The 15874-nt window shown below is 37.8% G+C and overlaps 1 protein-coding gene across 3 annotated transcripts; it reads right to left on the reverse strand.

The window, feature by feature from the left end:
- Window positions 1-10033: 10033 nt before the first annotated feature.
- On the reverse strand, window positions 10034-15623 carry LOC149927112 (uncharacterized). Of its 3 annotated transcripts, none has more exons than XM_090158509.1 (9): window positions 15380-15623; window positions 14791-14824; window positions 12149-12338; window positions 11942-12082; window positions 11212-11871; window positions 11047-11136; window positions 10679-10881; window positions 10402-10561; window positions 10034-10319 (listed from the first exon to the last, which is right to left on the reverse strand). In XM_090158509.1, exons 3-9 carry the CDS (start codon window positions 12336-12338, stop codon window positions 10141-10143), a joined length of 1623 nt encoding a protein of 540 aa, XP_090014635.1. In that variant the 5' UTR covers window positions 14791-14824; window positions 15380-15623; the 3' UTR covers window positions 10034-10140. The 3 variants fall into 3 exon arrangements, with proteins under 3 accessions (XP_090014635.1, XP_090014636.1, XP_090014637.1); XM_090158510.1 differs by having other exon boundaries at window positions 11047-11124; window positions 15380-15619; XM_090158511.1 differs by lacking the exon at window positions 11047-11136 and having other exon boundaries at window positions 15380-15620.
- Between the last annotated feature and the right edge of the window lie 251 nt (window positions 15624-15874).

Here is a 15874-nt window from a genome sequence, read left to right on the forward strand (position 1 = left end):
AATTTTTATGTGCATAGAGGCGCTGAAAGGGTTAATCGGCCCCTGGCAATAAATCCCCAAACTGCCAAATAATTTTGGGACACTTGTTTCTTGCTGGTTTCCTTTGCAGAATCATTGTTTTGATCCGTAGCGGTATCATGATTCATTTTCGGTCGTCCACCGTTCGAATCAACCTTTTCAGTGTTAGCAATAGTTTTGGTTATTTTGCAGTATTTGCAAACGAAAACCAACTGTGAGGTAAGGCCATTTCTTCTTTCCTTTTCAATAGACGAGTAAATAAAACCGCTTTCCATTTGAAATATTTTTAACGAACTTCCGAGGGAATTGTGGGTAGGAAAGGAGAACCTGATTGGCTATTACGGGAGTCTGCGCAGAACGTAAATTATACTACTTGTACACTTTTACAAAATGTTCCGGCGAAGTGGCGGTTCAGTGTTCCACATCTTAAACTAATTTATTTAAATATTGAGTGTTAATGATTAAAAAGGTTTCGAAAAAAGAAAAACGTAGTTTCTGGAGATGAACTTAACAACTAAAAAAAGCATGGTATGATAATATTAAAATCTAAATTTAAAAATATTTTTCGGACAAGGCTTAATGCATCTTTCAATGTAGGTTTGCTTTGAAAGTGATTTTAAATGAAGATTTCAGTTTACCAAAAGGAAAGCTTTTACAACCTTTAAGGCAACATTTGGAACCACCCTGGAAACTCATTTAACAAAGCTAATTTAAACTAATTATATTTAATAATAGTAAAACGATAAGAGATCCTTCATGTATATCGTAATCCAAAAATAACAACATAAGCAGCCGACGTTCATAGACCAATGAAAATAGGTTTATAGTTGTAAAAATCAGCCGTAAGATGCCGCTACCATCACAAATATTACTGGATAACCCCCATTTTCTTCCCTCTGTTTCAAAATACCTTCCCCGTGAAAATTAAATAAAAACTGGCAAACAATTTCTTTACTCGTCTATATGGAAACAACCTCTTGAATCCACCGCACGTCCAAAAATCGTATTTGATTTATAAAATGTTTCAAATTCCCATTTACATTACCGTCCAATTCGCGAAAAGCCTTTGTTAGTTCCGGTAAAGCGTAATTTTTTGGTAGTGGTGTCTGGTATTTTTTAAATAAACAAAGAAAAGGATGGTGGGGTAAACGAAAAACCTATTTTTGTTACAGTGTAACTCGTATGTAAAAGTTGATAAACATTCATTAAATCCTCGCATGTATGTATTTGGCCAATTATTAAAGTCTCAGCTGTAGTAATCGGAGCAGTAGTCATTGCGACAAAAATAATCAAAAGTTTAAAGATTTGTATGAAATTTAATTTTAAAATTTGAAACATGAAAATTACTTATTAAACACCTTAATTATTTTTCTAAAAAATAGTGAACATCGTTTATTGTTAAGTTTTAGTTTTTTTGCAACTACTAACTTCCCCTAAAAAAGCCAATATTTTCAGTTACATTTGGAAATTTAAATCGCGTGTTCTGATGACACTCAATCCCCTTTTGAAATATTTGTTTTGAGTGTCTGCACAAGAGATAGAAAAGAGGTGGGGTGGCGGAGTGGTTAGCACTTTCGCCTCGCAGCAAGAGGAGCCGGGTTCGATCCCAGCTTGTTGCACTGGGTGAAAACTCGGAACAACTCGTTACGCGTTGAGTTTGTAAGTTCTCTCCCCACTGGTTTAAGGGGTTTTCCCCCGAGCACTTCGGTTTCCCCTTCCATAAAAACTTGTTGATGTTAACGGTAATAGTTAGTGTAGGGAGCTGTTGGCTCGATCGCGTGGCATGCAGAGCTTGCCACCATCTAGGAGCAACAAACACAACACCCCACACCAGGAGAACGCAACCCGTCAAAAGTCGTGGATTTTCTTGCGTACATTTTTCATTGGTTAGACGCTTTAGCACCTGCTGCCGTCGGAAGGGGAAAATTCGGAAACTGTCTTCTCCCCCGCCCGTAAAACGTTCAGCGTAAAGGCTCGTGACGCTCGTCCAATGAAATTCGTACACAACCCTTCGTAAGCGTGTTTAAAGGCTAGCTGCGTTCTCCTTGTGTTTGTTGCTACTAGGCCACCACCCTCCTACGCATTGTAACCCGGCCACCTGAGTCAATGGCATCAAAAGTCGCTTGATGACTTAGGCCTAGGTGGTGCCTTGGGTATTAGCCTAGCTGATTATTATGATAAGTATAATAAAATTCGCGAATAAGTGGATTATTCCATAATGAAAAGGGATAAAAAACCTAAACCGTAAACAAATTTGTAGAAATTTAAAAACATACAAATAACTCGTACCAATAAGTCTTCGAGCAAACACTGGTACACTGTAAGAAATTACTGGTAACGAGCTGCCAGTAATTTGACCGTTAAAAAAAATTATAATTTCCATTAAAATTCAATGCTACGTTACCGTAAAATTTACAACAGAGAAAAAGTTTAAATAATAGAATAATTACTGTTAAAAATCGGTTTATAAAATGTTAATTTAACGGTGAAAATCAATTGAATTTTACAGTGATCATGTTGTTAAATTTCATTCTCCCACCAGAACAATGCAATTAAACCGTAAATTTCGAGAGTTTTGATTCCATGGGCTTATTTTATTCTGCTGGGGAATTTCACGCTTTAGAATCAAATGTGACATACTTAGACAAGGTATTATACACAATTATTTAAAACCATGTGTATCCGCTGTACTTCGCACATATAAGCTATGTACTTTTAGCTCATATCTGCAAACACAACAGTCTGCTTAGAATCTGTACGTTGGAAAATAACCTTAGATAGGCATGTTCTCAAGATTAAAACGATTATAACACAAACTGCTTCATTCAATTGTAAGGAAATATCAAGTTTGGAAACGGAAATCTTTTGTTACAGAAGTAAACTAAAACCATCACTATTATGATGTTGCGTTTTAATTCTTTAGTAGAAATGGCTCTTTGGGTGCTCTCTATTTTATATATATACCATGACTGGCATTAATACAACAGACCACTGGAACAAAGTTTAAAGAATTTGTTTATATTTCCGTCATTACGCACTTTTATTAACAGTAACCATTTTACTTCATGCCCAGTTTGCATGAAGTAAAATGGTAACTGTTTTTAAAACAGTGAAAATACCGTAGAGTTTACAATTTTAAAACGGTTCTTTAGTGACACACAGAACGGTGTGGTTTCCATGTTCAAACTCCTTGGGTGCTCAGTGGCGTAACTAGGCCAGTGCAGTGCATTGCGGCCCAAATTATAGAAGAGGCCCATTAATCCATTTTGCTGTGGGGCCCACCTCATATAAGAGGGCCCATTTTTCCACATTACTTTAAGACGAACCTTATATGTGATGGCCCATTAAGCAATTTTGCTTTAGAGCACACCTCATAGAAAAGGGCCAATTTTTTCATTTTGCTTTTTGTCCACCTTACGGAATGGCCTAATTTTTGCATTTTGCTTTGAGGTCCATGAACAAGGGCTCTATTTTTACATTTGGCTTTTGGGCCCACGTTATAGAACTAGTGGACCCATTCTTACATTTTTTGGGGCCCGCGCTATAAAAAGGGGCCAATTTTTACATTTAGGGCCCAGATAATAGAGGGGGCCCATTTATAAATTTTCCATTGAGACACAATTTTTCTAGCTGCGCCTTTGACTGTACTAAATTGTAAGCCCCTTCCTGAGCCTCTTTGAACATTTATAAGATTTTACCCATCCCTTTACAATATTTAAATTTTCCCCTAAAAAGAGAGTTTCCGCTACGCCCCTGGATTCACGACGAGTTCATGTTTGAATTAAATTTTGTCATCTATTTGACGTTAAAGCCAATTTTTTAAATAAACTGATTATTCTACGTTTCACATTTTTATTTAGTCTTTTGTTACTGTAAAAAATATTGCATTCTTACCTTTAGTTTTACGGTAATAACTATTTAACCGTTAATTTAAATATGAAATAACCGCAACATTAATTAAACCGTTGATTTTACGGAAAAAATTGATACGGTCATTTTACTATAAATTTTACGGTGAAATTACTGTTCAGTTACGGTAATTTCTTAGAGTGTACGCGTTACTTGTAAGTTTTTGAATTTCTTCTAATTTGTTTAGGGTTTAGCTTATTTATCCCTTTTAATTGTGGACTAATCTTCTTATTCGCGTATTTTATCATCCGGGCCTTTCCAATGCAGTCCATAGGTGGTTCCTTTTAACTTATTTTAACCAGAAATAAGTATAGACTCTAATGTGGATGCTTTTCCTTTGCTCTGTGATTTTCGAGTAGAGCCACTGCAGTACTCAATGACGTCTCCAAACCTGTACTTGCGAATAGTTCGGGTTGGAGTAAAAACGTTCATTTAAAAATGGTGGTTCCGAACTTGGCATGTTTTGCAAAATTTTAGTGTGCAGAAGAATAAGAATAGCAAACGACAATATTTGATAGGCGCTTAAATAACACATCTTCAAGAGAATCGCCAAGAAGTAATATTTCCGAGAACCATGACCTGCAAGTTACTGTTTAAATAGTGCTTGTTGAAATAATGGAAACTTTTCACCTGTAAATAGAAGTGAAAAAAGTCGTTCAACGGCCTACAGTATTGTTCGGTAGCTTTTGAACACAGTCATAATCCTTGTTCCAAGTCTGCTATGTAGAGAGATGGTTAGAAACCATAGATATAAGAAATCTATATAAAGGTCTAGATAAATTTCGGGGCGTCTAAGCCTAACATAAAATACGGAATTGACACCTAGCAGACACCGAGTAAGGCACGTGACCAAGAGCGCGAGCTCTCTTAGCATTTTAGTACTAAGCGCTTGACCTTTCCGCAGGCCGTAGTCTTTAGACACCATCTGTTGGTGACTTTAAGTATAATTTTTAAGCAGGAGACAATGGCCTGCAGAAATTACGTGTTTCTGCTAGCTGTCACCTCCGTATTCACTCCCTTTTAAATATTTTATCTAGACCTTTATATACGTTTCCTATATCTATGTTAAAAACTCGGATTTTCCCCCATAGTATAGCTTTGATAATGCCAGTGAGAAATTCAGATGGCGCTGGCGTCGCCATGAAAACCCCTACAAATATATTGGTCATTTCTCTGTATATCACTGAAGTATAGGGGGGATGCGTTATTCACGGTGAAGATGGTAGGCCTTTAAGGAATGACATTGAAATAACCCAAAGAATTGAGGAATTCGTTCAGTCTACAGAAGTGGCTTTTAAACCAATCCACAATACGACCATTCAACGCTCATCAGTATGTTCAGAACTTGCACCTGAAACTAGGTACCTGATGGATGAAATTTCCCTTATCGAACTGAACGTGTCAATCGGGTGTCTAGACTACCAATGGGTAAAGCGGCTGGTGAAGGCCAAATTTCGAACGAGTTGATTCGCGGCCTGCCGGAAAATGGCAGGAAGGCCCTCTGTCTACTTTTCAACAAAATTCCTAATTCTTAAACCAAAATACAGAAATTCGCCGTATCTTTAAAGGCTCTGGTAAGGATTCAGAATGCTTCAATTCGTATCGGTGGATCGCTCTATCACAATGTCTATCAAAGGTGTACATGTCGATAATTAAAGTCCGTCTACAAAAGTTCGTAGAAGATAATATGATTCTTATCGAATTACAGAATGGTTTTCGTAAAGACCGGAGTGGTCCGACAATCTATTCACTCTTGAGCAGCTTATTGAGATTGCCATAATCGAAAGACGCTCGCTCTACGCGGCCTTTCTCGATTTTCCGAAATCGTATGACAGTGTTGATCGGGAAAATCTATGCGCATGCCTTGTACAGCTTGGTATTCCGTCGCCATTTGTGGATCAGACACCTTGTATCGTTTCTGGCTTGGTGAAAATGACGTGGGTGCGTTCTCAAATTGGTTTAAAACAAGGCTGTCCATTAGTCCCCTCTACTGTTTGCGTTATTCCAACAGCCTCTCGATCAGCTTCTCCATTGAGTTGGGAATATTAATATTCCCAACTCAATGAGCTTCTCATGTCGTCGAATCTTGGATTTCGTTTAGCCCACCTGTCCTACGTCGAACTGGAAAGCGTAACTCCGGGATAATTATTCGCTGGTGATATCTAAACGGTAGCTGAGGTCCTAGAAGAATGACAACAGTTCCTTGACATTTGCGGAAATTTCGTGACGGCTTCAGACCCCAAATTCAGTACGGTGAAATGCCAGAGGGTCAGTCCATGTCAAATCGAGAGGTTGGGAGGCACTACCTCACCGATTTGTACATCGAATTTTGGTGCGTAAGTAGCCTTGAAATAATGACCATTTCCAAAATTTTGGCCCTCTATCGATAAAATTGGCCATTTTATGAACAATTGAAATTTTCCCACACCAAAGGCTCCGCCGACCCAAAAATCAACATTTTTGGCCATATCTTCCAGCGAAATACCTTTAAACTATCGCAAATTTGTTTTCTAGGTGTATTTTTGACAAGGAATCGTATTCTTGTTTCAAAAATTACCTGCATATATTGGTTTGGAAGATATTAACGTTTTCGGGGGATCTAAGAAACCCCCAAAAAACGGAAATGACGTCACCTTCGATTTTTTTCATTTTTTTATATTTTTTAGCTATTGACCAAAGAAGCACACATTTAATGTTTCAACAATGAGAAATGTATAGTTAAAAATTTATAAGAAAAATTCTAGTTCGAATTGAATTTTTGATTCTGTTGATAATAGAGATAATTTGTGAATGACCTTGAAAAAGGTGTTGAAGGTCATCAAAATTTACCCAACCTCTCGATTTGACATGGATTGACCCCAGATCCTTCAATTTAATTAGTGGACAGCGTGTCACCCAAGATGTAGTTCTCCAGGGAAGTCGTTAAGCTTCGCTCGACAAATGGAGTATCTCGGGGTCTCCTATTGCAACAAAAGATCTGTTTGAAAGCTGCCCGTTTGTACTGGGCCGTTAAATACAAAGGTGCCCACTCTTATAACACCTATGAAGTCACCCGCACGTTTGCAAATCTGTCGCTGTACCCGCTCTAAATTAGTGTGGTCAAAAATTATAGAGAAGGCGGTAATGGAAAACAGCAATGCTAAGTGGCGGCTGGAAATGGGAAACTATCCTAGTCTGGAAGCCTATTGTGCAAGGACAAACCAGCTTTGGAACCTAGCATTTATCGTAATCATAAATTAAGCACTTTCTATTTCTGACGCGTACTGGTGCCGGCCAACAGTGGTTAGATTGACGGAGCCACCGTGTCTTCGGGGAAGACCACACGTGTCCTCTTTGTGACTCTCATATTAAGGACATTTCCCATATCATCCTTTTTTACTCAAGTTTCGCTGACATAAGGAGCCAATAAACCTTTGCTAACTCTGTACTGTCTGTCCTTCCATCTAGGTTCTTTAGTTCGATTAAAGCCCGACAAAGGGTTTAAAAACCCTTCACGTCTAGACGAGGAGGAGCGCTAATCGTACAGGTCCAAGTACGTAGCAAGGGCCTTCTGGAACTGAGCACGGCCGTAAATATCCTTTCGGTACTCAGGAAGGGAATTCCACTCTTGTATGGAGGAGGGGAGAAATGAATGTCTGCGGACTTCAAGTCTGAAGCCCGGAAGGATCAGAGAGGCGACCCGATTCCCTCTTGGGGGGGTGGGGGGGTGATGCCAGTCGGACAGGACCGCCGAGAGGGGGGGGGCGAGGGCACCACAGGAGCGATGAACCACGCTATTTACGATAATGAGACGTTTAAGATGGCGGCACAAAGCTAAGGTGTCCTATTTTTTGTTCTTGAGCACGTTTGTCATCGACGTACTCTACGCGAATCCAACGCTGGTTGCGAAGCGAAGGGCACGCCGCTGGATATTGTCAACCGTGTGGACGCCACTTGTAGTTGATGGGGACCAGACGGCCGAACAGTACTCCAGTATCGAAAGGACGTAGGTTTTAACTCCTAACGACTTCGTCGCAAAGGAGCAGCGGTACAGGTGTCGGCGGATGAAATCCAAGGCCCTAGCGGCTTGGGAAATGACACGGTTGATGTGGGTGGACCACTCCAGGGTGTCTGTTAAGGTCACTCCGAGATATATTTGAGAGGAGACTTTGCGCAGGTCAGCGCCTTGAAGGACATATTTCGCTGAGTGAACTGGCTGACCAACTCTGCGAAGAGAGAGAACGGAGAACTTTGCAGAGTTTAGCGGTAGCAGCCACTGCTCACTCCACTTGCCGATGGTGTCGAGGTCGGATTGAAGAGTAACGCAGTCCTGTGTCGAGAAGATCGGTAATAGTTAGTGTAGGCGGCTGTTGGCTCGCGTGGCATGAAGGGCTTGCCACCACCCTCCTACGCATTGTAACCCGACCACCTGTTTAAAGGCATTATAAGTCACTAGATGACTTGGGCCTAAGGTGGTGCCTGGGGTATTAGCCTAGCTGATTATTATTTGATTATTATTATTATTTGAGAGTGCTACGTCATCCGCGAAGATGTAAAGTTGGGAGACGACGTTGTATCCGATGTCATTGATGTAGATGATGAAGAGGAGAGGCCCTAGGACCGATCCTTGCGGTATGCCAGAGGAAGCAGGGAGCCAGTCGGAGGTGGCACCGGGGAGTACCACTCGAAACTCCCTGTTCTCGAGGTAAGCTGATAGCCAGTTCAGGGTCCTACCCCTGACCCCGTAGAAGTAAAGTTTGGCCTTGAGGAGCTCATGCGGAACCGAATCAAAGGCTTTGTGAAAGTCAAGGAAAATGATATCTACTCGGCCGGCTTGCTCCAGCCCAGAAGTCAAGGCGTCAACGCAGCAAAGAAGCTGGGTCCCAGTGCTGAAGCCACTACGGAAACCGTGCTGAGACGGACTCATGTGGTTATGCTGGATGAAGTGAGCTGAGATGGCGGACGCACTGACATGCTCGTCGGCTTTGAGGACCGGCAACAGGAGTGCAATCGGACGGTACTCCGTTGGGTCAGACTGGTCTCCACCCTTATTGATCGCCTTGACGTTGGCCCAACGCCAGTTATCCAGGATTTCTCCCGTGTCGCAGGAAAGCTGGAAAATGACAGTCAGAGGAGTGGCTAAGACATCGGCACACCTGCGAAGGACCACAGCCTGGATTCCGTCTGGGCCCGGAGTAGGATATGATGGTCAACAGAGTGAGTCACTAGCTGATATAGCATTGGGAAGTCTGTTTGAACTATAAATTTGCTTTTATTATCTATTAATTATCTATATCTATCATTGTCGAAGTACTATCGCTTGAGTACCGTCAAAGATTATTACCCTTCCATCTTTGCCCGAAATATGTTTTAAAATGTCTTAAATGTGGTTTATTGTAAATAGGGTACATACGTTCATGTAAAAAAAGGAATGCTAATTGCATTTCATCTATGGAAAAGTGTTGACAGAGATTTGCGCACCCAGTAACTGGGTTCCTCCCTGATATAAAAAAGATTACAATGTAATGTAAAATGCAGTGTTTTGACGTAATGTACTAGGTGGTAAATAATAGCATAAGTGTATAATATTTTACATAAGTGTAGCACTTCCTATTCTTCACATGAAAAAGTTTTACCGAGAGCTTTTCACAAGACCGACTGCCAGTACCCTTGTAGCCTAATGCAGCTGGCCCAGCAGTTGTGATTATAGTGTTGGCCAAAGGTGTTGGTGAACCAGCAACTGAACAATCGAAATGTCCTATTTGGCCAGCAGCTGGTTTACGAATCGGGGCCCTTTCCGTTTTTAAAAAAACCAGCATGTGGCCAACTTTAGGTTTTTTTGCCATATTAAAGATTTATAGTTACCAACACCAAAGTTAACACTGTCCCAACAATTCCACCCTCTCGCCAACTACAAAACCACCCCCTCGCCAACTACAAAACCACCCCCTCGCCAACTACAAAACCACCCCCTCGCCAACTACAAAACCACCCCCTCGCCAACTTTAAAACCACCCTTTCGCCAACTAAATGTAGTCACTTAACCAGCACAATACCTTACCTAATTCCCCAAATTTTAATTTAATTATTCGGTATAATGAATAACAAAATATTAAAATTCATTTTTTATTCGATATAAAAACAGTAATTTTTGGCACAGCAATTTCAAATATATACAATCGTCTCCAAAAAAAAGAGATTCGTCAAATAGGTAATTTGTAATTAACAGTTTTTCTACTCGTCTGATAATTCAGCTTCTGGTTTATCAACGCTTGCGTCTCTAGCTTCTTGGCTACTCTTTTTCTTTCTTTGCTCTCTTCCTCCTTCTCTGTCCCCTGAGTATCTGATCCACTTCTTCATAACTGTTTCAATATCATAAATTCTTGACCCTTTAACGTTACGTTGAACAGCTTCTGTAAATACATAAAGTTTTCAAACTCGTGAGAAAACTACATAGCAAGAATACAGTTTTTTTTAAAGAAAAATATAATTTACCTATTATGACATTTTTCGTTTTTAAAACTTGAAATGCGTGTTTTCCATTCAAGCCAATCCAGTTGAACTTTAAAATCAAAGAATGCGAAAATACTCTCTTCAATATTCCACGGCATGTATCACCAATTTTGCGACCACCGATAGCTGATAACTTTCTCACCTAACAATGAATAAATCGTCAATTTAAAACAGATTTTTATCCAAGCCCCATTGCAAAAATAGAAAATCACGGGGCTGCGTTTTTGTATACCCTGTTTAAACTGGACTATTAACTTACCACTCTTTTTCTGATATCCTCATCATCCAGAAACATCTCCAACTTTTTCAAATCTTGAATGCTTTCAAGAGGTAGGCTTGGTGAACCATCAATTTCCGTATCGTCCAGGGTATAATTAGCCAATTGCTCTTGCGAGTTTATGATTTTATCCAATTTCACGTGTATGTCAGATAGCATTAACATTACAGATTTTTCGTATTTATCTAAAAATTAAGAAAGTTAAGTATTGTATATGAAAATTTAGTTTTCCTTTAAACTGTTAGACTACTTATGCGAAAAGTAGTTAATTAAAAAAATTTAATCTTAAAATTTTTTAACATCGTTTCTGCACTTATTTTTCAGTAGGTTATTTTACCATTTCACTATACCTTTAAATATACCATTGGAAAGGCTTGAATGGTGCTGCCTAGATAGAGATTGTTGATATTTATCCACACTTCCCGTTTCTTGAAAATAAACTATATAAGACAGTAAACCGAACAACTACGTAGTTGGCCTATAAAATAAAAACAATCAGTAAAAACTAATGTTACCTTCCATATAGCGATTTTGGTGGTTTCCGATTGAAGAATATTCAGATCCAAAAGAATGTTGCATAAATGTTTCGTCTCTTATTTGTGGCCGTATTGTAGAAAATTCAGAGTTGATGGAGTTTGGACTGGAGTTAACTTCCTCTACGGGTTGATTTGTAGAAAATGAACGGCGATAACTTGAATCAGAATTCTCCTTTCTATGTTGTGGAATAGGACTTGGTGAAAATTGAGAGCAATGAGAGCTTTGACTTCTTGAAGTTTCCTTCCTACCATGTGAAATGCTACTTGACGTAGATCGTGACTTTGTTTTCTTGTTTGGTTTAACAATTGATCGAGATTGTTGACTAGCGATTCCTGATTTTTCCAATTGAGGGCTTTTACTGGTTTTGTCAAACGTTTTCTTTGAGAGTAAAGCGCTAGATCCTTCCTTGGTGTTAAGTTGGTTTTCCAAATGTTGGTTACTTTGATATACCGCTGATAAAACAGGTGTCTTGTCCATCGATTTTTTTGATGTAATTGTACTACGCTGTTCATTGGAATGTAATTGACTCGCATCTATTGCTGGTTGTGATTCATTGAGCATCAACGGTAAAGGCGGTGGTGAGGGTAATTTAACCATTTTACGATTTTTTCCACGTTTTGTTTTACCATTTTCATCTTCTACTCCAAAATTTGTAAGCCATTAGTTTACGAAAAATACTTTACAGGTTAATAAAATTACGATAATTACCAGAAGTAGAATCAGGGCCTGAAGAGATATCCATTTGTTTTTGCCGTTTATTTCTTCGTCCTCTTCCATATTCCTTTTCGCTGGCCAAGTCGGAGGTCAGTTCCGCATTTTTTAATTGCTCCCTGGCTCTTGTGTAAATCACTGCAATCACAGAAAAATGGTTCAGCATTATTGTTGTAGTTACAGAATCTAAAAATGTAGTCCTACTTGATTTATATAAAATCTTCCCACTGTAAATGGTCCAATGTTCGTCGTATGAAGCACACTTTGTAATTAAACTTGTTACTTCATTATGTAAAGACGATGGTGGCCAGTAGCATGAAGTTTCATCGGGACACCATTTTAATGGAACTACTTCAACAGTTCCTTCGTTTTCGAAACTAAACACTACAAACATCTGAAAAAAAAACAATACAAAATATCTAAACTTGAAAACTAAGGTTAAAAGGAAAATTATAGTTTTGTTCACTAGGGCTCCCACCAAAATCTGAAGAAAAATAACCAACTTTTCAAATTCTAACCGAATAAATTAAAATTTTCCAAATATTCCCATTCCATACTTTATTATTAATCAATTTTAAGTCAAAGTAAAATAGTCAATATAATTAGTTGACTAAATAAAAACTATTTTTATTTTATTTATTTAAAATCTATGAAGCATTGGAACAATTTTAACTAAAGAATTTTCATTGTTTTCGAAAATGAAACACTTGCTTTCTATTGAAGAGAGAGGATAAGTTTTAGCTAATTTTGAAATTTTACCAACAAAAAGGCCTAAAATAGAAGACCGAAGAGGGTAATCAAAAATATCAGCATAAGGTTTACACAAATTTCCAACAACCATTATGTCATTAATGCCAAACTGATAAATATGTCTAACCTTTATTACGTCACCAGAAGTCATTTTAAAGCAATTATCACCCGATTTAAGAGATATACAAAATGAAGTGGTTTGAATTTTCTTAAAAGATTTAGCATTTTTTGGTACTAGAGGGCTGTTATTTTTAAACGGTTTCTTTAGGACTAATTGGTTGATTTTTTCTTTACTTGGAAGCAGTTGGTTTTCATATACTCTTTTAAACAGTTGCTGAAGGGGCTTATTGGGAGATCGCATTTTCTTTTTAAGCTTTTGCAAATGATTTTCAAAAGGAAATGCACTAAAATTGTCTAACGGACCAAATGTTTTCACATCATGTGCTAGATGCGTTAAGGAATGAACATTGAGGACTACAAACTCTTTCCCATAAAAGTCTGGACTTGATAAAACAAATTTTTCTAAAAGTTGGCCAGCGAAGTTACACAGAGTTTTGCTAAAAACTGGTGATGCCAAAATGTAGATTGCGCAAAAAAGCAATCTAAAATGGTTAAGAACATCTTTAGATAGAATATCCTCGCCTAGGATTGGACCGGTGTACAACAAAAACTGCCGTAGCTCTGTGGCCTTCCACCTATCTATATATTTTAACGCTCTAGGTTTCCTAGCAAATTCACTTGGAATGTATTTTCTAATATTTTCCAGCTTGTTGGAGAATTCGGTTATCATCTGGCTGCTTAACCTTACTACAAATTTCCCTTTTTTAACCCAGGCTGTTAAAATTCTTCTCATAACCCCTAAGCACACCAGATGCATGTAGTCCAGGGGAAATTGTTTAACCATATCCATATCCAAATTTTCTAGAGGGGAAGGGGGTCCAATAAGGTGATGCTCTTCATTAATTTGATTTCGAAAAGATTCATTTGTCCGTAAAGTTACTGGCTCATCGGAATCTAGCTCTAAAAAAACTGTGCGACGGTTGTAATGAAAACCCTTAATGGTACATTTATCGCAAGAATGGTAACCAGTGTGCCCTTTAGCATTTTTTACGAAGGTCCTAGCTGGTGTGTCTAATATAAAAGGACCATCTGATCGGCAGTTAAATATTTTCCCACCGTATTGAAAACCATTACTGCACAAAGCTGTTAGTTCATTTAAAAAAGGCTCCAAGAATTCAGTTAAGGATGCAGGCTTGCTGTTTCCACAAAATATTCCCACCGGAAAAACCTCCCCAATTATCCCTTCCGAAAAACTATAAACTGAGGCCAAAATAGGCCAAAGGCATTTGTTTGAACTTTTAAATAGAGGCACCCCATCAATATTTATGGCAAAAGAAATATCGTCATCGTAATTAGGTCGCGAATTTAAAAAGTTTTTAATACCTTGGGTAAAACCAATATGCCAATATTCCCCACCTGCAATTAGTGTTATTCCTATAGCATCTCTTTGGGTATGCAAAAGTGTTCGCGAATCTTTCGGTAAGGTGTCATGTCCATGAACCCGTAGAATACATAACAAACTATTAAGCTTAACAGTGTCTATGTTATGGGTCAATGCCCAGCTCCTAATATCTTCGGAAATATCACGTACATCATGTTCCGACGAACTAGTATCGCTATAACTCGATAAATTGCTATTAATCCTCTCGATATTATCACTTGAACTATCAGTTATGTTCTCATCAGAATCACTGTTATTTAGACATTGTGCATCTAAGAAATGCATCCCATTTTGATTAATTTCAACCTGACCTGAATCGCAAATTGCCTCATCACTACAAGGGCCTAATACACCATCTTTATTTAAGTCAAAATCCACTACACCTCTAGCGTCTAATAAATCACATTCTTCTGACACTCGTTCCATAACGGTATTTAAATAATTGGTTCTTTTTCTTCGCTTTTGTCTATTACTTAAATCAGAAACGTCTCTATCATAGTTCATACCAACTCTCTTAACTTTACTATTAGCCATAATTAACTAATATTATGATTAAATTAGAGTAGCAAACAGTAAAAAAGGTTAATTACATTACCGTGTTAAATTATAGCACCAATCAATCAAGTAACCTAAATAGAGAAACAATAAGAATTCCATTTAAAATTCAGCCTAAAAGTAAGATAGTATATAAAATGAAAACTAATTATATATAAGACTTAAATATCTTTAAGGGAAATGTCCACTTCAATAGAATATAAACTAAATTAAAAGTGTTTGAATATACAAAAAATATTTAAAGTTAGGGAATTTAATATTGACTAAAACGTAAAAAAAGAACTGGACTTAACTCCGTATTCTTTTTTTAGTTTTTGAATGGGGGTGGATATCGTATCTCGTAACTATAGGAAATGGTGGATAACTCGTCGACAGCATAATTAAAAATTAAATTTATTTTCATTGAAATAGAAAACACTTGAAGTTCTTGATATTTTTGGGTATATTCAAACACGTTTATTTTAAAATCTATCGTTTTATTAAAATATTTGAGTATTTAAAATTACATAATTTTCCACAATATCTCAAACTCCCAAAATATTTAACTTACTACAAATTTAAAGTTAAAAAGTAGTAGTTTTCAATTAAATACTATAATATTTAACATTGAAAAATATATTTAGGCTTACCTTAATCATAGAACGGAAAATGGCGATGAACCCGAGGTCCACCTTTGTTCGGAGACGAGGTAAAAGAAACTGACCGCTTGAACGGTCCCAGCCACGAATCTCGCGTTACCACGAGGCTTTGGAATTTTTCCAAATTCCAAGAATTTTCTCGACCTTTGTTACTGGCACCCGCCCCCTCCCACTCTAGGTACAATGTACGCCTGTTGGCTAGGAATAAACCCCATCTGTATACATCAACTTTTTATAACTCTTAAAATGTTTTATTTATTTAAAACATTTATATTTTTTTAAGGCGGACAAAATATCTTTAAGTGCAGAGTTTTTTTAAAGTAATAAACAGGAATTACGAAAATAAATTGATATATTTAAGTAAAGTGCTGTTTTGGAGTCGGGTAGGAGTTGGTTTCCAATACTCCTTAAAATTGTTAGGATTATTTAAATTGGAAATTATTGTTCATTAATGTTTAGTTTATGCAGAATAAATATGAGGGTTCA

This window comes from Leiobunum rupestre, chromosome 9 (genome assembly GCF_980474605.1).
Source record: "Leiobunum rupestre chromosome 9, qqLeiRupe1.1.hap1, whole genome shotgun sequence".
NCBI lineage: Eukaryota > Metazoa > Arthropoda > Arachnida > Opiliones > Sclerosomatidae > Leiobunum > Leiobunum rupestre.

Excerpts from the sequence above, each read along its gene's own strand:
- LOC149927112 (XM_090158509.1), bottom strand. The coding sequence starts at position 12,338 with ATGTTTGTAGTGTTTAGTTTCGAAAACGAAGGAACTGTTGAAGTAGTT. Across the intron at positions 12,083-12,148 it reads GAAGATTTTATATAAATCAA|TGATTTACACAAGAGCCAGG; the intron begins GTAGGACTACAT and ends CTGTGATTGCAG. Across the intron at positions 10,562-10,678 it reads AGGATATCAGAAAAAGAGTG|GTGAGAAAGTTATCAGCTAT; the intron begins GTAAGTTAATAG and ends ATTCATTGTTAG.